We start from the raw sequence: 23,126 nt of genomic DNA, 5'->3' as shown, positions 1-23,126 counted from the left end.
AGAGTTAGGCAAAGGCGATAAGGTCTCCAAAGGTAGGCGAGGAGAGAAATGCTGAAATCGCCATGGGAAGGTGTGCAATTAGTTTTGTTTGTGTTCTACTCAAATGCCCAAGCTATCAAAATCGATTGGCCAATCGCTTGATGATCTTGCTCGATGTTATGCTTGGACGCAAGTATACATGCATTTCCCTTTTCAAACACAACCTCAATTACGCATTAGAGGGACTTTTGAGTTCTTTGGAAGTACGTACTGTACAAAGCATTAAATGGTTTTCCTTATGTTCCTTGAAAAATCTATTTTGACGACACTCGCGTTTTTTCGGTGAGTCGGACAAATGAGTGTCGAACGATTGATTTGAATCAATCTCAAACCTAGTGAACTGAAGCGCACGTACAAACTGGATCCATGCATCGCTTTCATTAGCTTAATTTTTCGGAGCTTCCATATCAATTTGTAAAAGGGAAATGATATCACAAGTGCCACAACTTTCGTACAGTGCTCACTTGAGTGTCATAATTTTTTTTTATCGATTATCTGAGTTTCATGAATTCTAAGAAAACTTCATGTTATAGCTTTTTAAAAACGTTCACTCAACTGCCATAGCTTTTAAGCTTGTTAAGAGTTTGTTTGGCATAGATGTAATGGTATTGTAACATGTTCTTAGTATAAATAAATAACTAAAATGCGACATTCAATCGCTCTCATAGTCCTGTTATGATGGTTTCACTTTCGTGGATTCCTAATTTTGACATAAATACTGCGTTAAAAAAATCGTGAAACTTCGCATTTAAACTCTCTATTTAAACTCTCTGACAAACACGCACACTCTCACACCCAAATGTATTTTTAATTGACTTTGTACGCGGGTGATGTGTAAATTTGTGGCTCACCAATTAGAGATCTTTTCCTCAATTAGGGACGGAGGAAAATATAATCCTATTCAAAGAGAGTATTATGAATATAATCCTCGATCTCTAGTTGTTCAACAACAACAATACATGAAGGTCAAGGAAAAGAAGCTTTCTGGATGTTTAAAATTGATGCGTTAGATTATGAATGACCATTAAAAAGACCGGCCCGTACACGACACCTGAATTAAAATCTTGCTAAACATCCTTAATATACTAATTTTACAGAAACTCATCTTAACATATTATCTTAATGTTGAGAATATGTCTCAAGTTTTAGACCACGAACCAAACCTAATCCTCCTTTTGGATTGCTTTAGAGTGTAATTCATGAAGAAGACCCACTTTTCGTATAGAAAATAGGAAACATGCTCAAACGCAAAAAAAAAAAAGTGTGAAATTTTTCATGAATTGTATCCAAGAGATAGCTTCTCGTAAATTACATTATGAAGCAATCCAAAAGGAGTATCTACATCATTTGATGCCGTGAAAATCTTGTGTTAAGATTTTGTGTAATTTTTTTGTGAGATTGGAAGATTGTTTCCGAGAAATTTTGAGGACTAAAACTATGTGAGTTTATTATGCTTAAATTAGGCCAAATTCCAAAAAAAACCCCAAACTTTACACTTTGTCCCAATTATACCCTGAACTTTTTTTTGTCTCAAGAAAAACCTCAAACTTTTCTCTGAGTCCCAAATCTACCCTACCGTTATAACTCCGTCCAATTAATGTCGGAAAAAAAAAAAAAAAAAGAAGGCGGCAGTGCGCATGGCCAAGCCTTCGCGGTGGCCGCCGCCATGATCGCCGGGAAGGAGCGGCGGCCCTCGCTGGGCCTTCCCGAAGGCGGAGACCTCGCCGACCCGGGCGAGTCGCCGCGAGGCCTCCGGCCCCGATCTCGGGGCGAGGGTCGCGCCTCGCCCCGGACGGGAGCGGAGGCCCTCGCCGAGCCGACTCGCCCCGGGTCTGGTCGAGGTCGCCGGCCGGGAAGGCCCAGGCGAGGGCCGCCGACCTCGTGGCGAGGCCTCGCCTCGGGCCTCCCGGGCGTCGGCGACCCTCGGCCGGCGAGGGATCGCAGCCCCGATCAGAGGGCGAGGGTCGCGCCCTCCCCGGATCGGGCCCGCGAGCCCTCGTCGGCGAGCTCGCCCGAGGCCGGCGGCAGGGTCGCCGGCCTGTCCGGGAAGGCCCAGGCGAGGGCCGCCGACCCCAGGCGAGGCCTCACTGGGCCTCTGAAGGCCGGCGACCCTCACGCGGCCCGGGCGAATCGCCGGTGAGGGCTGCGTGTGCCCGATCTGCGGGAGGCGCGAACCTCGCCTGTGATCGGGCCGCAGGCCCTCGCCGGCGACTCGCCCGGGGCCGGCGAGGGTCGCCGGCCTTCGGGAAGGCCCAGGCGAGGGTCGCCGGCCTTCGGGAAGGCCCAGGCGAGGGTCGCCGCTCCTTCCCGGTGGTTGTGGCGGCGGCCACCGGCGAAGGCTTGGCCACGCCGCACGCTGCTGTTCCGGTTTTTTTTTTTTTTTTTTTTTTTTTTTTTCTGACGTTAATTGAACATAGTTATAACGGTAAGGTAGATTTGGGACTCGGAGAAAAGTTTGAGGTTTTTTTTGAGACAAAAAAAAGTTCAGGGTATAATTGGGACAAAGTGTAAGGTTTGGGATTTTTTTTGGAATTAGGCCGCTTAAATTAGGGGCTGGGAAACATTAAGAGTGTTTGGTGATTCGAGTGTGGTTATAATATTCGTTATATCGTTTGATTGTGGAATCTCATGCTACTCTCCCTACGGAGTAGGTCCTACTGACCAAACCACGAAAATCAAATATTCGATTTATTATTGCACTCTCTCAATTACGACGAATAAGTTCAATTCTTTGGACGTAAAGAGCTCGAATTTGTGTATTAACTATCGATTTTGTAGAATAATATATTTTTTGCATTGAGATCCTTCATAAATTTGACCTCTTAATATATGAAGACATCGGCTGCTAAGCAAATAGACAACTCGGATCAATCGCCTCAATTTTTTTTTCTTTTCCTTTCTCTCTGCTTTTTTTTTTCCTCTTTTCCCTCTTCCCATTTTGCTCCTACCCCCCCAAACTAGTCAAACCTCTTTTGGTCCTATTGAAAATGGAGCACCACCGGAGTTGACTCGCAACCTCCGGTGCACGTCAATGCTGCTGGAGACCCCCCTCGTCGTGCTTGGCATCAGCTAATCGAAAGCCCCCAACCTTGATCCCGCTCTCGATCTCACTCGACCTCTCCGTGCACCTGGTTGTTAGCCAGGGTGTTGCAACAAGTGATACCCTCAGTGATTGCGAGATTTCAGGTCACAACCACCGGCTCTCCTCTACAGCTTCAACCCAGTCACCCAAGGGACGCGAGACTGGCTTCGAGGCAGCCGGGGCGAGCATAGCGGTGGCAATGAGGAGGCACGGAGGTAATCGGGACAACATTTGGTCGAGCTGCGACGGTGACGGAGATGCATCAGGGGCTTGACAGTGCGTTTGGCATGGTTTGGACCCTCTAAATTTATAGGGTCCCATCCCAATCCGTTTTCTATACAACATCGGAAAACGAATAGGTTGTCAAGTGGTCTTAAAGGGGTAGCAAAAATGCATTCTTTTCTTTTTCGTAGGAACTTGTTACTCGAACTTTGGAGCAAACAATCTTCTAGGAGCCGAATACAATGCTCATTTAGGGAAAAAAGAATGAAGAAATCAAAGCGGGCGTGGATCAAAATGGCTAAGGATGTTATTGCGCAGATTAATAAAAATTGTGAATATTATAAAGTCGGGTTGGCTAGTAACTATATAGTAGCGTGCCTACTATTAGTCTTATAAAAACCATTAACCCGTGTTTTATGCGTAAATAGATTCATGTATATTTTCACCATTTTAAGTAATGCGTATATTGTTAGGAAAACCTCCTAATGATATTCTGAAAATGATAAAATAATTTATTTTGTAGTTATATGATAGATGCAGACGTGCTCTAAGCAAGTGAATTGAAATGAGGAATGCTTTTCCCACTATCAACGGTGAACAAGGTGTTAGGCGTCAAGGTACCAGTAAGCTGCATGGACTTGAGTAGAAGGTGACAAGTTTGGTAGAACAAGGAGTTTGCGAGGGCTTGGATGGACATGTTAAGGTGAACAACTGAGAAAATCCAGTGCGGCTAACATGCTTAGAAGGATCGGAGCATAGTAGACCGAAATTAAGTTTTCAGCATGTATCTTAAACAAATTCGTTGAGTCGCTAGCAGAGGCAACTCCTTCTATCAACCGAATGGAAAACATGTGACGTGCTTCTATTACCTAGATAAGAAGACCTTAACTACTTTTGGGTCGAATTGAATGAAAACAAAAGGTAAACAACCATCTTAAGGGTTTAGAGTTCGCAGTAGTAAGCCTGGAGTTGAGTCGTAACATTTGTACTCGTTTTGTGCAAGCAGCCAAAGAGACGGATAGTTGACAGAGAGGCAGAAGACTCCACCTAGGGAAACCTCATTTTTGTCAGCGAGAGTAGTATGTATGGGCAATTGTTTTAGAGTCTAATGACACTTGACCTCCTTTACAAACTCTCCAACAGCAAGTTTGGGGATTGAAAGTCTACTCTACATAAAGGATTCAGAGCATGCTGAAGGACTTGGCGGGAATTGAGAAAGCTTATCACCCTGAATTGTCTCGTTCTCTCTATTGCTTGAAAACGTATTTCTCATTACTTGCGAATCTCTCTATGAAAGGATTTTATTGCTTGTCATAATATGCGAGTTGAGAAGCGTACAAGTGTAATGGAGGTGATTGTGTATCGATAGTACTATCGATCAATTTTGGGTAAAAGCAGCATTTGCTTCTTCGTAACCTCTCTTAAGAAGATTAGTGGATTATAGCCTTGTTAGTGGCTATTAATCTGGTAGAGTGAACGTAGGCTTGATATAAGCTAAACCACTAAATATGTGCTTGCAATATCTTTTATCTCTTCATTCATCTTGCCATCTCCTTGATAGAATTACTTACATTTGCTATTGTTAATCTGATTCCGCATCCACTCAAGTTTAACTTGAAGTATTCCTCGAAAAATTGTCAAAATCATTTAAAACAACATATTCATCCCCTTTAGGTTGTATTCTTAGCCTCAACAAATACCCACACAAGTTACATATTAAAAAAAACGGGGAAAATTTCATTTTGGTACCCAAAGTGGAGCCTTTTTCTCAATTTGGTACCCAAAGTGGACATAGTCTCAAATTGGTACCCAAAGTGCCCATTCAGTCTCAATTTGGTACCCAAAGTGCCCATTCAGTCTCAATTTGGTACCCAAAGTGAACATAGTCCCAAATTGGTACCCAAAGTGCCCATTCGGTCTCAATTTGGTACCCAAAGTGCCCATTCGATCTCAATTTGGTACTGAGTTCGCCGGCCGGTCAAATGCTCACTGGCCAGCAAGAAATTCTTGTTCTCTAGGAGCAGTATTTTACTTTTTTATTTTTTTTTTTTTTCCTTTTTCTGTTTTTTTTCTTTTCCTTTTCCTTTTCTTTTTTTTTTCCTTCTTCCCTCCGCCAGACCATGACCATGGCGGCGGAGGTCGCCGGCGTCCGGGCGAGGGCGACCCTCGCTTGGGGGCGAGGTCGCCCTCGCCTACGTCGGGCGAGGGCCACCCTGCTTGGGTCGGCCCTCACCCGACGCAGCGAGGGCGACCCTCGCCCGGCCCGGGCGAGGGCCGCCCTCGCCCGACGCCGGCGAGGGCGACCCTCGCCGGATCCGGCGAGGCGACCCTCGCCCTCGCCGGATCCGGTAGGGTCGGCCCTCGCCCGGCGCAGCGAGGGCCGCCCTCGCCCGACGCCGGAGAGGGTGACCCTCGCCGGATCCGGCGAGGGCGAGGTCACCTCGCCGGCGTCGGGCGAGGCGGCCCTCGCCTGGGCGCGAGGTCGCCCTCGCTGCGTCGGGCGAGGGCCGACCCAAGCAAGGGCCGCCCTCGCCCGACGCCGGCGAGGGCCGACGCCGGCGACCTCCGCCGGCCATGGCTGTGGCCGGCGGAGGGAAGAAGGAAAAAAAAAAGAAAAGGAAAAGGAAAAGAAAAAAATAGAAAAAGGGAAAAAAAATAAAAAATAAAAAAATCTTGTTCGATAGGTGAACATAAATTTTCTTGCGGCCGGTGAGCATTTGACCGGCCGGCGAACTCAGTACCAAATTGAGACTGAATGGGCACTTTGGGTACCAAATTGAGACTAAATGGGCACTTTGGGTACCAATTTGGGACTATGTCCACTTTGGGTACCAAATTGAGACTGAATGGGTACTTTGGGTACCAAATTGAGACTGAATGGGCACTTTTGGGTACCAATTTGGGACTATGTCCACTTTGGGTACCAAATTGAGAAAAAGGCTCCACTTTGGGTACCAAAATGAAATTTTCCCAAAAAAACGCTTTCAATTAAAGTCAAAATGCATAAACAGTAGAATCTAGATAAAAACATAAATTTAGAAAGTAAATAAAAGGGTAAGATATTCCTTACCTTTATCATTCAACACAAACAACCGTTTTGTTGTAAAATAATGCTAAAGGTAACGGATCTTGCAATTCAATATTAAACACGAGAAGATGAAATTGCTAGAAAACTCAATAAGGAACAATGAGGATACTAGAGATTTAGATGGTTCGGTCTTAGTATCGTTTCCTATTCCACGAGGAGACTCGGTTGTGAAGTAAATTCATTATGAACTTGAAAAATTATAGAGTTACAATCGCTCAATCGCTAAAGTGTTTTGCAAGTTTGGATTAGTCCTTAAGCAAACCCTCAAAGTGTTATCTCACATAAAGCTCGCTCATAAAACTAACAGAGAGAAAATCCTACCTGTCATGACTTGAAATTTCCCATAAAATTTGAACCTCGAATGAATAAATAATTTAACTTCACTTCAATCATCCAACGAGTAACTAATTTATTCCCAATTGTACAAATGATTTAACCTCAGCTAATATACATTAAATCTTCTGTACATAAATCGACAGCTCAAAATGGGTACTTAGAAATCAATAACTTAGAAATAGGCAACTTTGGTTAGAAATCAGCAATTGTGGAATCAATACTTAAAAACTGACATCTTGAAAATGAGTCAATTTGGTAATATCAATAAGTTCGTCAAGAAATCAGTTTGGTCTAAAAATCGGTAAGATGCTTGAAATCGACGGAAAATCAGAATTTGGTGAAATGGTTAGTTTTACATTGCAGTTAGAAAATCGACAACCTAAATAGAGATTGGCATCTCAGTCAGAAATCAGCATCTCACTCCGAAATCGGGACTCGGTCAAAATAGACAATTTGATCTGATCGACCAACACTAAGTCATAAATATAAGAATGTCATTTTTAGGTCCAATTTGCCATTTTCCATTTTCCTTACCCAAAAGATAACCATACCTTTAGGAGATCCGCCAAGCACATCCTAAGTATGTAGATCACTTAGTTCAAATCAATCAATTGAAAATCTCAACATGCCCACACAAAATTCAATCACACTTAACAATCAAACTTAAACTAAAAGCACCACCATCAAATCAATCAAGTCAACAGTACTAAGCAATTCAATCTAACTTAGCCCCTAAAGTTTTCACTTACTCAAGGTCCATGAACTTCATCCAAATCATCTCAAAAGAGACATTCTTCAATTTGCTTGCTCATAGATGAAATAATTAATAATTTCTCGTTGGCCCATAAGTCAATGAATTTAATTATTTAGTGAAGATAGGTCCAATTAGATTGTTAATGGACTCAAGTTATGGGCTCCCTCTTGGATTTTCACATTATAAAGGTAGTTTACTTTTGCCAAACTTCCCTCGACAATGGTATCACAGCCGATGGTTAATCAGCAAGCTCTCAATGTTCATTGGTACCCTAGACCAAATAAAGAGTCTTATTGATCTTTGCAATTGTCGAGTACGTTTTGCCATCACGGGTAGGTTCACGAGGAGACTAATGGGTGAAAGGTGTGTTTGCATTGGTTGAAAATGATTGGAGATCCGGTTCAAAATTTGTTGGTGCAGAAGAATATCGAACTTGGATTGAGGGGGACTGGCCCAATGTGGTAGAGACTCACATATGAGAGAAAGAATGTTGAGTAGGCATGTGAGTGGTATGAAAGAAAAGAAGTCACACATTGGATGTATGGAGTTAAAAGAAGCAATTGATAATACCTCATTGAGGAGGATTTTTCTTATTTTGAAGCCAGTCTAACAAAATCCCAATAGGAGAAACTCAATCACTAAATTGATTCATTAGGATAAAGAGAGTTCAACATTGTCTATATATATGCGTGTCAATGGATCAAAGAACCGTCAAGATAGAATGTTGCATAGATCAGATGGGCTATATCTATATATGATAAATAGAAGGACTGTGTTGTCTCGTTTATCATTTAGAGGATAAGAGAAAAGAGTACAACAATAAAGAACGACAATAATATTAGAATGAACAATTATCTGTGAATCTTGTATGGGTACCTATTCTAATAAAAAGGGCAAAATGACAAACCATTTTTACTCGACACCAGAACGAAAGGAATAGAAAAGATGATGTAAGTTCTCCAAGGCTTCCAGCCACTTTGTATTGTACCATTTCCATTTATTTCAACAAATTTTACATTACAGTGAATTATGGATACACCGTTATCTTCGCTTGGATCCTCTATTCTCGGATTGCAAGTCCATCGGATCTACATCTATCATACTAGAAAAAGCAAATATATGAGTTTTGATTTCTGTTGTGCTTGTGAAATGTATGTTTTCTCAATAAGCAAGTTGTGATGATATGCCTTTTTTCTTCAAAGGGCTGTTGACGGTAAAGGAACCCGCCTACGATACTCTGCGAGAGCCCACAATGGGTATATGTTCCTGTAAGCGGCATAGTGTAACATGCAGTTCTTCTTGAAAACCCCAGTGATTTCCTGCAATTCAAAATTTTTTACTAAAAAGAATAACCACAGGCAAAGTTAATGCTTAGATCATGTTGTTTCGTTGCAAGGCAAATCTTACCGAACGAGTTCTCTCTCTCAATCAGTTTTCTTTATTTGCACTAGTTCCTGACGATGTTTCGAGTAGTTGAACAAATTGTTTGTAAGATAATATGCGTGGACAATAATCATCTCTAGGTTTTCCTAGTTGTATGGATTGCACAAGAACTTCTTTCCAAGGATATTGGTGGCGTGCACTCTTTTATTTCCTGGGGTATTGACTCTGTATGAAATCAACTTACTGAAAGGTACAAACCTGTTGAGGGTAATCACCGTCTTCCATTTGTGAATTGATAAGCAGCTTTGCGGCACGGTGCAGGGGAGTCGGATCCCTCTCCGCCTGATAGTAGATGAAATACCAAAGTCAGAAACTTCACATTGAATATTCATCAAAGTATAGTTAATGCGATTGAGACCAAACCACAATATCATCCACTGACCTGCCCTGCGTGAATTAGACCCATCATAGCCCAAGCGGTGTGCACCAGATTTGATCTGTTTCCTTCAAGTGGTATGTATTCCTAAATCGACCGATTTGGCAATTAGAAAAATCAAGATTTCCGTGTTGCTAGAAAAACCCAAACATGCTGTGGAAGGTTCCTCTATAATTACCGTCTTCGGGCAAGAAAGATAGCTCTCTCCCCACCCGCTGTCTGGCAACTGTGTTCGTAGAAGAAAAGCGACTCCTTTGCGCATAGCTGCACAATTGCCATATGTCTTGCCAGCAGCTGCTAGTCCTACAAGCGCAAACCATAAGCCATATGTAAAGCAAACTCCCCAGCACCCATACCTGCAAGAATTGCTCAATTTGTTAGCTGTTTCCTTAATGTATCTGAATTCATCAGAAATACCCAATGGAAGAGGAACATGCCACGAGCCATCTGGCTTTTGTACGTTCTCCAGATACTTTACGGAATTTGATATAAAATCCTCAATCTCCATCTTCCTGTGCCCGGGATACAACTTCCTGAACAAAACTAAAGCTTGGAGAGCTGAGGATGTGCATTCAACATATTCATGCTCGATGACGATGTCCTCGAAGAACTCTGTCGGATTTAGGAGCTGCAAGTGACAAATGATGAGGAAGAATGTCTCGATTTAGTAATTTATGAACAAACAAACATGTCTTGGTCTGTGAGGACCATCAAGGAATTCCAAAAAATTTATTAAGTACTCACTTCTAGCCAAGCCTGAGCTCCTGCAGGCTCCCAACCTGGCACTCCTCCATTTTTACTCTGGAACAAGTGGCATTCATGGATGATGTGATGATATTACAATTTACAATCATACTCAACGAAAGACTTTAAGTGGCAACGTGATTTTGGGATGCATGGAGCAAACAAATTTTAGCCAATATTTCTTGTCTAGATCAAAGATTTTCTCAAGTCTTGCTCAAGAAAGAAAAACAATGGTATACTCACTTGTAGAGAAAGTAAGATGTTGACAGCGTCATACAATTTCTCTGGCTCCATCTTCTCACCAACAATTTCAGGTGGCATCATTGAGAAAAGCAAGCAACACTGAATAAAGAGGGAAAAAAATTCAGTGAGAAACTGGGCAATTTAGGATTGGATTGAACGTGCGGATACAGTGAAGAAATTCATTGGAGTATTATTACCTTCAGACCTTCTGCAGTGCAATCAGAGACTTGCCAACCGTGATCTTGATCCGAAAATGTCCAAGATCCTTTAGAAATATGACGGTGCATGCTTTTGAAATCACCAGAAGGATTGTCCTTGACCTGGCATGTTGTAAACAGATTGATGCAGTTCAGCTTATGTGAGGAAGCAAAAGAAACTAGGAAGATATTTGGAGACAGGCGATGCTCGCAAGAATCAAAGATCAAACCTGAGATTTTTTAATGTAGTCGTGTCCTCTAGCTAATACCGGTGTTATTTCTTCAGTCATATTACTGGCAAGCAAAGCTTGGATGGCCAAGCTCGTGTCCCATTCTTGGCTACCAAAACTCTGCATATGAACGAGCCAACCACCAAACTAAGCTTTCCTCTAGATGGTATCAGTTTACTAAATTAGTCTTCTCCTTATTATAAGAATACTTCCCCTTACAAATATGCAGCATAAGTACTTATCATTTCAGATGAAGCCCAATTCTGTTGTAGCATAAGTACTAACCTGCATTTTCATTCCGTCTTCAGCAACCCAAAGGTAATCCGGTATCCTAGCAAGATGCTTCTTGAAAGAGTCACTGTCTGGGTCTTCTACCCAGCAAGCAAGCATGCATAACACCTGTCCAAGTCCAAAGCGAAAGATATATTCTCAGTGATGTTTTCCCACAGTGCAAGAATTTTGCATTTTATGTGTTTCTCCTCCTTAGATTTATGTATTCATCACCTTTTCTACACAGCCAATTGCGATATATCGACTGTTCTCATCTTCATAGTGAATGTGCTTCATCGTCACTTGAAGAGCCTTTTCTCTAAGTTTATTAAATGGCCAACGGTTGAGAAGAGGCTCTATGAATATGTAAAGACTATCCCAGATCAGATCCTGTACTAAGGGATGGGGATAGTAAAGATCCTCCTGCAACAATAATTCCAGTCATTTCATTAAAAAAATTCTGATTTGTAAACTCTCTGATTCTAGATCGATATCTTGGACCAGATAGGGATAATTGCCTTGGCACAAAGATGGCGGACTTTTCTCCAGCAAATCGTGTCATAGGGTTGAGTATGAAGTTCTTCTCTCAACTGTTGAACAAGAGGTGTGATCTGGCCGACGAATCTTTTCCCGTACAAGTATGACATGGGCATGTAAGTCAGCCGACAGTAGCACCACATCTTAGCTGCATTGTTCAAAACAGGACAATTCAGACAACATGTCAATGAAACTAAGGAGAAACACAATTACACGAAACAGAAGTTGAAACTTTCTGTCTTTCAAAGGAAATTCTGGAAGGGTGGCCACTTCAATAAAAAGCCAAAGCCATTTTCTTGTTGATGCAGCAAAAATGCCACGGGCTTTCAATTTGGAAACTAGTCTAACACCTTTGTCTTTATACCTGTCAAAAATTAAATATACAGGACTACTAATAGATTGCCATCAAGGACAAGATCAAGATAATCTGTGAAAACAAACCTGGATGCATGGGGAGGAATGAAGGCAAGATCCAGAACTCAGGGGGCATTGGGTTACTTCCAGACCAATCAAAAAGGCCGAAAATCTACAGAGCAAGCATGACAAGACAACACACAAGCACAATGTCACTTATCCGATTCACTCAAAAACATGCACAGCACAATCTGGAGTACAAATTTTTGACACTTATTGAAGAAAGAGTGAGAGAGTACCGAAAGCCAAGTCTTGCCCCAGGAGGGTATGTAAGTGACCCCGCCGTGTTCATGAATCCACTTCCTGGCCCGAGTACAAGCATTGTCCAGGCCACCATCAGGCCCTTCCCCGAGAATGCGCATGCATATGTAGCTCAGGGCCGTGCAGAACATGGTGCTGTGACCTTCAATGTGGAAGCCCCACCCACCATCTTCATTCTGCAACAAAATTAATGCAGAGCGCGCGCACACAGTTTCAAGTCGAAGTCTTTCAAAGTTCCTCTGTTATTTTCCCTATCTGGGTGTCTTTCTTTTTGGGAGAAAAGAGTACCTGGTGGTTGTAGATGTAGCGCAGAATCTCTTTGCGGTGCTCGACGGGGAAGACAGAGTCGAGGTGGCCGGTGATATAGACGCACATGACTAGGGGAGGGAGGAAGTAGAGAGGCCCGGCGTTCTCGGCGGGCCAGTGGCCGTCGCTGGCCTGCAGGGCTGAGAAGAAGCGGACGGTCCTCCTCAGGGCAGTGGATGCCTTGTCGTTGGTGATCTCCTCGCCGTCCTCCACCCTCACCGGCGGTATCGTCTGCTTGAACTGTTTCTCCCTCAGGAACTGCTCAGAAATCGTGCGCCATGCGTCAGTTTAAGCATGCCCGTCACTTAATGAAAATGTTGAATTATGAAGGGGATTCAAACAACTCTCAGATTAGTTCACAAATGATGTAATAAAGTTTTAAAGTGATTAAAGTGATATTTGTAAGTGGAAGACAAAATTCATCCCTCCATAATTGCGTTTATGACGATTTATCATTTTGTAAACGGCTTTCGGTAAAAACTCTGTCCCTCACCGTCAGAAGTGACGACAAAGGATTCGCGCTAGTAATCTACAAACCCCAAGTCTCGAGATAGAGATGATCGCTTCGCCTGACAAGCTTGTTTTCGGAACAAATAAAAAATATTAAAAAATTATTAAGAATTGTCCACATCAGTGTCAGTCACGTCAAATAGGACAGTCGGCGTCTATGTCAGCAATTTCCGATCAAAATTAGTCGGATTGACTAATTTGGCACAAAAGCAAAAGATTTAGGAATCAATTGGCAAAGAAAAGGTTTAGGATTAAATTGGCACAATTGTAATAAGTTTATGACATTTTTGGTAATTTTCTCAAAGGGTGTGTGGCCACATATCTTCTCCTTCAAAGGTAGAGGCTCGATAGCAACTGGATAGCACGCTATCTATGTCGCCGAGACTAAATACACAATTAGTTAACATAATTGGAAATTGATTCTATTCGATATGTATTTGCGTGTACAACGTAAGTACATGTATGCAATCTACGGCGCCTCTTTGTGTGCCTATTGCTGAATGAGAACGAGTGTGTATGTATGTGGGTTTAGGTGCATGGTGTATGTTATGTACCTGCATGCGCCAGAGGAGGTCGCCACAGGGCTTGACTTGGTGGCGGTGGTCGCAAAAGTGCTGGCGGGTGACCTCGACCTCGGCACGCTCCTTGGCAGTGCCGGCCTCAGGGTCGAACTCCCAAATCTGCCTCCCCACGTAGTTGTTGGTGCTGCGCAAGTAGGGACCGTCCTCTCCTTCTGCTATCTTCAGCCTCCACATGCTGGCCTTCTCTTTTTCTCTCCTCCCTCAACTGATTATATCCTGACTCCCCTATACTGTCCTTCCTGATGATTATGCAAGTAAAAAAGAAGAAAACAACCCGCAAAAGAAAATGATGAACGAGTGGCTACAAATCAAAACTCCTCGATGAACGAGGTCACTATATAATCATGAACCATGCTTGTTTTCTGAGGTTTTGTCACCATATGCATGCAAATACGCATGAGAGATATCGAAACATATCCCGGAGTGATGTTTGTTTGGCATAGGGAAAAGCATGAGCCTATCACACAGAGACGTATACCTCTTTCGACTGTGAGAGATATGTGAGAGTTGATAGAGAAAAGAATCAAGCTCTCTCTCCAAAACCGAGTGTTGTTGTGGCCTTCAGGAGAAGAAAGGGGACCTCTATTTATACCCACGTTTTCGGTCGCTAGCTTCTCCATACCTTCTTTATCTCGTTTAAAATAGTACTCAGGTTGGCCAAACAAAAGCAAAATAATGCAAATATATTATCCCTACAAAGAGCCATGCTTTTCCATCCTCTGGTTGATGGGCAATAACGGAACAGGTATACAAACTTGACATCAGCTTAATCCTACGGAGCTTCCATATCAAGTTGTAATATCATGGGAAAATTGTTCAAAATGTCTTAAACATATTATTGCATTTTTACCAATTCAGTCTAAACCTTTCAATTATGCCAATTGAGTCCTGCACCTTTTTACTTCTCGCCAATTGAGTTAATCCGGCCAATTTTGGCCAGAAATTGCCGACGTGGACGCCGGGTGGCCTACGTGGCGCTGACGTGGACAATTTTAATGTTTTTTAGAATATTTTTTTTAAAAGAATTTCCTTTTCTTTCTTTTCTTTTTTTTTTCTTCCCCTTCTTCCTCCTCCAGCCGGTCGCCAAGCCTGACAATCGGCCAGAGAGGAGGGTCGGCGAGGTTGAGCTTGCTAGCCTAAGGCAAGCCTCGCCGGCCCAAGGCAAGGCTCACCCTCGCCATGGTTGGGTGAGGTAGAGCCTCGCTAGATCCAATGAGGTTGAGCCTCGCCCAGCCATGGCAAGGCTTGCCCTCGCCGGCCCTCCCCTCTGGCCGGTTGCTGAGGCCCGGCGACCGACTAGAGGAGAAAGAAGGGGAGGAAAAAAAAGAAAGAAAAGAAAAATAAAAAAAATGAAAAATGAAAAATATTATTAAAAATTGTCCATGTCAGTGCCAAGTTAGCGATTTCCGGCCAAAATTAGCCAGATTGACTCAATTGGCAAGAAGTAAAAATATTTAGGATTCAATGGGCAAAATTGAAAAGTTTAAGACTTTTTAGACAAAGCTTGTGGTAGGTATGTTATCCCACACACAAACGGCTCTCCAGGCCTTTATTAAAGGGACTACCTTTTAGCCACCAAGCCCTCCTTTGAATTTTGATTAGCACCTTAAAACTGCTTTATAGTAGCAGAATTCTAATGCACAGGTTCTAAATCACGGCAAGTGTAGAGCATGCTATCAAGATTATTCAGCGCACATATGTTTGTTTAAAGAATCATACCAGGCAGAAAGGTAGAAGTGAAGATTTAAGGACTCATAATGCACACAAGTTTTATTTCTTAAGGCTTTTCTGGGGAGCCGATTCTGCCTTCAAACCTTACAAGCATTGTCTTTCGTAGGCGCAAAAGTAGACAAACAGCTAATTATTGGTGAAGTTCTGGAAGTCACCAATAATTTGATACTTTCTAACTAATTACAAAGACTTTTACAACTGACAGACTGACTACAAAGACTTTTACAACTAACAGATAACTGAAGATTCATAATACACTTTTGGACGACAGTTTTCCTTCTTGCCACAGCGCTGCTACAGTAATGCTACATTATTGAATATTGATGAACAATGACTGTTACAGTGATGAACAATATATTGCTACAGTACCTTTTCTGCAGCATTTTTTCGACAACGAGCCATTTTTTTCAAACACGCGTAGTATGCCTTCGGAGGTCGTACATATGGATGGGCTCTTCATTGTCATCATCTATCTTCGTCCTTTTGTCATATGTATTCTCTAAGGAGTTTTTCAACTTCTGCGATTTCTAGGGCCACATCTTCACGAAAATCTAAGGACTTTTGTCTTTTTTGTGGAGACTCATAAGAAGTTGCTGGAGCGTCTGCAGAACTTGAGGCAACATCAGCGGAACATAATAGAATGCTTGGCTGGGGAAAGTTTCCTAATTGTAATGACGGACTGCTTTTGTCAAGACTTAGACTGAGTGCAAGTTGTAGCTCACTGTAGTCGTATTGGTCTTGCGATAATGGTCCTACCCATGGATCCTGTGACTAAGGGGTTTGGGATGAGGATGAGGCAGCAACATTCATATCAGCTTACATATCTATGCCATAATATTGTCTCAATGCTATATCAATCACTGTCTGATACTTGTGATTAGTTGGATGATCTCAAGATGCATTGCTAGAACTTGGTGACCATACCTATGGTGGTATCACTTGGTTGTATTGTTATAGAAGTCTATGGAGCTCTCTATATTCTTGGGGAAATGCTGAGATTTTGCATAGAAGAGTTTTGAAGAACTTCTCTAAAATCGGCTGAGGCTTGTATTTAGTTACTCCTACATCAGCTGGGGTTTTGCTCACATCTCCATTTGGACGAATAAAAAGTCAGGATTTTTCCACAAAAAAATTAATTAGCACCTTAGAACTGCTTTATAGTAGCAGAATTCTGATGCACATGTTCCAAATCATGGCAAGTGCATAGCATACTACCAGGACTAATCAACGTACATACGTTTATTTAAAGAATCATACCAGGTAGAAAGGTACAAGTGAATATTTAGGAACTCATAATGCACACAAGTTTTATTTCTCGAGACTTTTTTGGAGAGCCGATTTTGCCTTCAAACCTTACAAGCATTGCCTTATGTAGGCGCAAAAGTAGACAAACAGCTAATTATTGGTGATCTAATTATTGGTGAATTTCTAGAAGTCACCAATAATTTGACACTTTCCGATTGACTACAAAGACTTTTATTGGAGCATATTTGGAAAGATAGATACTGGAGCTAGTGTTTCGATTCTTGACACCAAAATTCTTCCAGAAGAATACTCAACTTCTTACTCCCGGTATTTCAATTCTGCCTCTGGATATACTTTTGCCACAAGAGTCCGAAGTAAACCGATTGCCCTTCAGTTTTTCTCACAATGTTCTCTCACCACTAAAATCCTTGGTTCTAGTTCACCAGATGAAGATATCATTATTGGATGGGATGTCCTGACCCAGATTCCCAAACTTAGAATTTTGTCTAATGGACTTTGGTTCAAAGGACAATTTAAAGAGCTTGTGGATATCCAATAATTTTTTGCCATCCAAATGAATATACTAGACCCTATCATGTAAACCCTTCTTGGTGCATGGAATTTGTCCTTAAATACCCAAACCCTATGTGGAAAAATCCTGACTTTTTCATCCATCTACCTTTCAAGAAAAGTGAAGATATCAATGCCACAAAAACAACTCATTCATGGATGAATCTAGACCATTTGATCTTGGCACAAAAAGAATGCTCAGACTTGCTTCACCAAGGATTAATTGAGCCATCCGATTCTCAGTGGTCTTATGAAGCATTCTACGTGAATAAGCATTTCGAACATAACAAAGGAAAGATAAGGCTCGTCATCAATTACCAACCTCTCAATCAGTTCCTCCAAGATGATAAGTTTCCATTACCTCATCGGAATTCGTTGTTCTCCAGTCTATCTCAAGCTAAGATCTATTTTAAGTTTGACCTTAAAGCTAGATTTTGGCAATTGGGAATTTATCCAGATGACAGGCGCAAAACTGGATTTTGTATCCCCAATCAACACTTTCAGTGGACGGTGATCCTATTTGGTCTTAAAACTGCTCCTTCATTGTTCCAGAAAGCTATGTGCAGAATCTTCCAGCCTATTTTGGCTAATGTCCAAATTTACATTGATGATATCCTCCTCTATAGCCCTGATGAGGATTCCCATTGTAAACTGTTAGGCCAATTTGCTGAATTGGTCTAGAAATATGACATTATGCTGTCCCAGAAAAAATGATTATTTTTCCAGTGAGAAATTCAATTTCTCAGAATGCATCTTAAGGACGGGTCATATTACCCTTGTTCTCATATTGCTGAAGAATTGCAGAGATTTCCTGATGAGAATCTTTCTCACAGACAAATTCAGCAATTTCTTGGGATAGTTAATTATCTCATCGACTTTGTTCCCAAAATCACTAAATTGGTGAGTCCACTACAACATATGCTAAAAAAGAATGTTCCCCCATGGGGACCCCAGCAGACTAAACCAGTCAGGCACCTTAAAGAAATTTTGCAGCATATTCCTCCCCTACAAATCCCTTCTACTGGGAAAAGAATTCTACAGACAAATGCTAGTAATGAATATTGGGCTGCTGTTCTTTTCGAAGAAATTAACGAGAAACGTAAAATCTGTAGACACAAAAGTGGAAGAATTATGCAAAACGAGATGCATTATCATTCTACTTTCAAGGAAATACTGGCAATGAGGTATGGCATCAAGAAATTTGAATTTCATCTTCTTGGACATCATTTTCTAGTAGAACTAGATATGTCCTCATTCTCCCAGATGTTGAAGTTCAAACAAAAGCAAATTCCTCATCCTCAACTCTTAAAATGGGCAGAATGGTTTTCAAAGTATTCCTTTGAAACTAGGTCTATAGCAGGAAAAAAAAATGTGCTTGCTGATTTTTTATCGCGGCCAAAAGAACTTGCTGCACCAATTACATCCAGAAACATGTATGTATCGTGAAATCCATTTGGTAGATTCAAGCCCATCAAGATGAAACCTTCTTAGCCTAGCAAGCATTACCCTTAGAAGTTCCTACATACATCCAAGACAACACCATTTTTGAAAATCTGCCGTCACTAATATGGAAATATCAACTGCTGATTTTTAGTAGGTACGGAGGATTAAGTCTCAGACCAAGTGGACTGTATCCAGATTATCCTTTCATCCATCCTATCTCCCTCAACCTTGAAGATGAATTCCCAGAAGAATTCAAGTGGTTTTATTGGTATTTGTTCAATCTTTATACCATAGCCATTGAGTTTCCAATAACTAAAATAATTTCCATTATTGGCAGAATTCTCTCGAGAGAAAAGAAGTTTAAGCATTTAGGTGATATGTTTAATTGGTTCAAACCATTGGAAGCGTGGAAATGTATGTTTTAGGAACAACTTAGAGCATGTCGACCCAATCCGCAGTTGCATACAACAATACTATTTCACAGGTCATGGTTTTTTATTCGTCTAAATGGAGATGTGAACAAAACCCCAGCTGATGTAAGAGTAACTAAATACAAGCCTCAGCCAATTTCAGAGAAGTTCTTCAAAACTATTTCATGCAAAATCTCGGCACTTCCATAGGAATATAGAGAGCTCTAGAGACTTCTATGCCAATACAACCAAGTGATACCACCAGAGATACGGCCACCAAATTCTAGCAACGCATTTTGGGATCATTCAGCTGATCACAAGTATCAGATAGTGATTGATATAGCATCAGGACAATATTATGGCACATATATGCAAGCTGATATGGATACTGCTGCCTCATCCTCATCTCAAGAGATCCCATCCTCATCCCAAGCGCCTCAGTCACAGGATCCATAGAGAGGACCATTATCACAAGACCCATACAACTACAATGAGTTACAACTTACACTCAGTTTAGGTCTTGACAAAAGCAGTCTGTCATTGCAATTAGGGAACTTTCCCCAGCCAAGCATTCCATCATGTTCCGCTGATGTTGCTTCAAGTTCTGCAGACGCTCCAGCAACTTTTTATGAGTCTCCACAAAAAAAGACAAAAGTCCTTAGATCTTCGTGAAGATGTAGCCCTAGAAGTCGCAGAAGTTGAAAGGCTCATGTCACAGCCTCACCTCGGGGTTATTAATGTGACGTTCCAAGTGCGTCGCCGTCCCGTTTCTTTTATTTTCTCAAATCGGGCAACGTCCCCTAATCAAGGATGACGGCTATTCAGCCGAACTTAATCGGGCAATGTCTCCAATCAAGGGCGACGGCTATTCTTTTCCCTCGTGTGACCATGCTAATAAGTATCATATCAACTTGAGTACTTCACGCGAATTGAGCGTTATGCCATAAATCCTCAAAATCTTAAGTCATGCTAGGCGTGGAACCAAGTTCGTGACCCGAACCGACCGGTCATGGCGCCGACCTACACCAAGCAAGGCTAGGATCGGTACGCCTCAATACCGACCCGCCAAGCAAGGCTCGTTCCGACACGCCTCGACGCCGATCTGAACCAAGCAAGACTCGTTCATGGCCCGAACGTGCTTTCACACATCATACTAAATACATGAGCAAACCTTACAAAATGCATAGACATGCGCGGCAAGCTATATCAAGCGTTCACAATCAAAAGAATCCATGCAAGCACAACAAGAACATGACTCGCCCAATAACGTAACACGACATCCTAGCCAAGGTTTAATAAGTCTACTTACTACCTTCTAAGATTGTGATTGGTGGTGGCTTAGTAGCGAACCGAGCAACATGGCGCGGCACGTGCACAGGCACGAATAAGGGCACGGCCAAGAGGAGAGAGAGCGGCCTAGAGAGTGAGTGGCGTGAGGGAGAGAAAAGTGAGTGGTGAAGTGAGAAATAAAGGATTGGTTCCTCTATTTATAGGCAAACCTCGCATCATTACCCTTCCATTTGGATCAATAGAATTCCTTAAAGTGGCAAGCCTATCTTGATGAGTTGGCTAACCTAACAAGAAGAGGTGGCAAGCCTACATAGATGGTGTGGCATGCCTAAGCCCTAGGTGGACATTTGTCCTCTTCATATTTGATCACCTAATGCATGAATCATCATGTATTTAATGAAGTGTAATGATGTAAGAGACACCTGATCTTGGTGACTCATCCTCTTTCATTCAATGCCTAGATTTGGTGTAATCATGGGCTTTGGATTTGATTTTATCCAATACTTGCTCACCAAGACAAGACTTCCTCTCTATAATCTTTTATTTTGTCTATATTTCCAAGGTTATTTTGAAGGTGATCCAAAAGTCTAATGTCATGATGATAATTGCCTTGAAAATCTTTGCTCATAATTAAGCTTCTCTTGCAAGCTTTAATTTAAACCAAGTATCTCTAAAATTGGTCACCAAGCCTCTAAATAGGGCTATGATTGCCTAATTGCTCATTAATGCCCTAAAACTTTCTAAGCAAGTTGCCATTATTGGTTTGTTCTTCTTGTTTGCACGTGGAACACTCCTTGGTCGTGGACTCCCTTTAGCCGAATGGTTCTTGGCTTTAATGGAGGTGGTGAATCACTATCCTCCATTATTGGGGTAGGACACCTAAGCTTATCCCTAATTATTGGTCTTCTAGCAAGAAACCTTTATTATTGGGTTAACTTATAAAGGAAGGTGTTCATTGGCTGGACTTTGGATCAAGTCAATTTGTCTTCTTGCCCATTAAATCCTAGGCATGTGACTTGCTTCTTGTCTTCCAAGAACACTAAACTCTTGGCACAAATTGCCTAAGCCAACGGATTGCCTTTCTATTGGACACTAGGCTTCTAAAATCTTATCCCACATTTTGTAAATGAATCAAGGTATTCGAGGGTTTACGTGACCATGCACGATCGACCATCTTATTCGAACTGAAGTTCAAGGTTGGAGTACCCCTGAGAATAGCCGAACTTAGCCAGACCAACATCCGAGCTGATTGGCACAAGACCGAATTAATTGGGCGGTCCAGGTGCAAGTCAGGTTTGGACGAGCGCAGTGCCGAGCACTGAGCCTGGCCTGTCGAGCACATGATCGGGCACTGAGCCTGGTCTGGTCGAGCACGGTGTCTAGTACAACTGTCTAGCACAGGAACGGGCATTTGGTCAGGCATGGGGCCTAGCCTTTGCCTAGCCGATTGGGCACAAGGCCTGACATATAGCAAGGCACAAGGCCTGACTTGCACGATTGGCACTAAGTCTGGCTCGTGATTGAGCGACAGTGTTTCTAGCTTGATCTATGGCCTATCTCGATTCACCGCAATGATCCTAGCCGATTCGCGATAAAATGTAGATGCTCGTCCCAACTTCCCTTGAAATCAATGGCACAAGCTCATAACATGTCTTCCAATGTATGGATGGTTCTTTCTGTCTAACCATTAGTCACTATTGTTGGTCTTAACCAATTTATCACTGCTTCCCCCTTTTGCTGGATCCACCGCACTTCCACTGCGCCCCTCTGATTATTATTCTTTGCCGGTCACTACGTGACTTAGAGATACTACACCGTTTAGCCAAAATTCACACTTGTTGAATTTGGCATAATATGCGTGTGCTCGGAGTGTTTGCAGCACCATCCTTAAATATAGCTCATGCTTACTTGGACCTTTCAAGTACATCAAAATGTCATCTATAAATACTATGACAACATGGTACAGTACAGTTCCAATCACCCAGTTTATCAAGTCTCCGTAATAACGGTCTTGGAGTTTTTTGCTTCTTCTTGAGTAATTGCATAAATTCTTCCTTGAGTTGGAGGACGATTATCATGTGATGGAACTCCATCTCGTTGCATCGCTTGTGGTTGCTGTGGCTGCATCACTTGCCGTCGTTGCGAGCAGTCCCTTATATGGTGGTCTTGTTGACCACAGCCAAAACATGCTCCTGGTGGCATTGGGCACGGAGCATTTCCATGTCGGTTTCCGCAAATGCGGCATGCGTCACCTTGAACGAGAATTTGCTTCTGATTCTTATTTTTCTTATTAGGAGCAAAGGGACTTTTTCCTTCCTGCATCGGCCTCTTGTCATGACGCTGGTTGGATTGAGAGGCTAGATAATAAGACTTTCCTTGGTAAGTTGCTGTGGCAGCTCGTTTTAGGAAGTCTTTCTCTACTAGCTGGGCTCGTTTATATAGCTTGTTGTAATCCTTGAGATTCAGCGGCACCAATTGACTTCGAATGTCGGGTTTCAAACCATCTCGGAATCTCTTCATCCTTTCTACGGGATCTTCGATCAATTTGGGGGCATACCTCGACAGTTCGGCAAATTTTGCCTCATATTGATCTACTGTCATGTTCTTTTGTTGCAGTTGTAGAAATTCCACCGTTTTCTTGTCTCGAGCACATTCGAAAAAATACTTTCCGTTGAATGCCTAGACAAAAGCATTCTAGGTTACAGCAATATCATCAGGAAATACTATTCTCTTCGTTGCCTTCCACCAGTAACTGGCGTTACCTTGCAGTTGATACACCGCCAAAGTCACTTTTTCTTCATTAG

General features: G+C 42.2%; 1 protein-coding gene across 2 annotated transcripts in view; it reads right to left on the bottom strand.

Moving 5' to 3' along the window:
* Positions 1 to 8,555: 8,555 nt before the first annotated feature.
* Positions 8,556 to 23,126, bottom strand: part of LOC115662422 (beta-amyrin synthase-like) — a 37,527-nt gene continuing 22,956 nt past the window's right edge. Inside the window, exons 1-15 of one of the 2 annotated variants that reach the window (XM_056311909.1) lie at positions 13,607 to 13,822; positions 12,525 to 12,800; positions 12,215 to 12,412; positions 12,003 to 12,087; positions 11,543 to 11,709; positions 11,259 to 11,447; positions 11,040 to 11,153; positions 10,755 to 10,874; positions 10,525 to 10,647; positions 10,328 to 10,426; positions 10,085 to 10,141; positions 9,519 to 9,968; positions 9,347 to 9,427; positions 9,163 to 9,246; positions 8,556 to 8,840 (exon numbers count right to left, since the gene is read on the bottom strand). In XM_056311909.1, coding sequence (XP_056167884.1) covers positions 8,718 to 8,840; positions 9,163 to 9,246; positions 9,347 to 9,427; positions 9,519 to 9,968; positions 10,085 to 10,141; positions 10,328 to 10,426; positions 10,525 to 10,647; positions 10,755 to 10,874; positions 11,040 to 11,153; positions 11,259 to 11,447; positions 11,543 to 11,709; positions 12,003 to 12,087; positions 12,215 to 12,412; positions 12,525 to 12,800; positions 13,607 to 13,807 — 2,367 coding nt within the window. In that variant the 5' untranslated portion in view covers positions 13,808 to 13,822 and the 3' untranslated portion in view covers positions 8,556 to 8,717. Of the gene's footprint in view, positions 8,841 to 9,162; positions 9,247 to 9,346; positions 9,428 to 9,518; positions 9,969 to 10,084; positions 10,142 to 10,327; positions 10,427 to 10,524; positions 10,648 to 10,754; positions 10,875 to 11,039; positions 11,154 to 11,258; positions 11,448 to 11,542; positions 11,710 to 12,002; positions 12,088 to 12,214; positions 12,413 to 12,524; positions 12,801 to 13,606; positions 13,823 to 23,126 lie in introns of those variants that run through there. The other variant, XM_056311908.1, reaches the window with a different exon arrangement.

This window comes from Syzygium oleosum, unplaced genomic scaffold (genome assembly GCF_021117445.2).
Source record: "Syzygium oleosum isolate NSW1041296 unplaced genomic scaffold, Sole_v2.1 Sole_v2.05, whole genome shotgun sequence".
Classification (NCBI taxonomy): domain Eukaryota; kingdom Viridiplantae; phylum Streptophyta; class Magnoliopsida; order Myrtales; family Myrtaceae; genus Syzygium; species Syzygium oleosum.
Note: the sequence above shows the minus strand (reverse complement) of the source record. Positions and strands in the feature narration are given on the sequence as shown.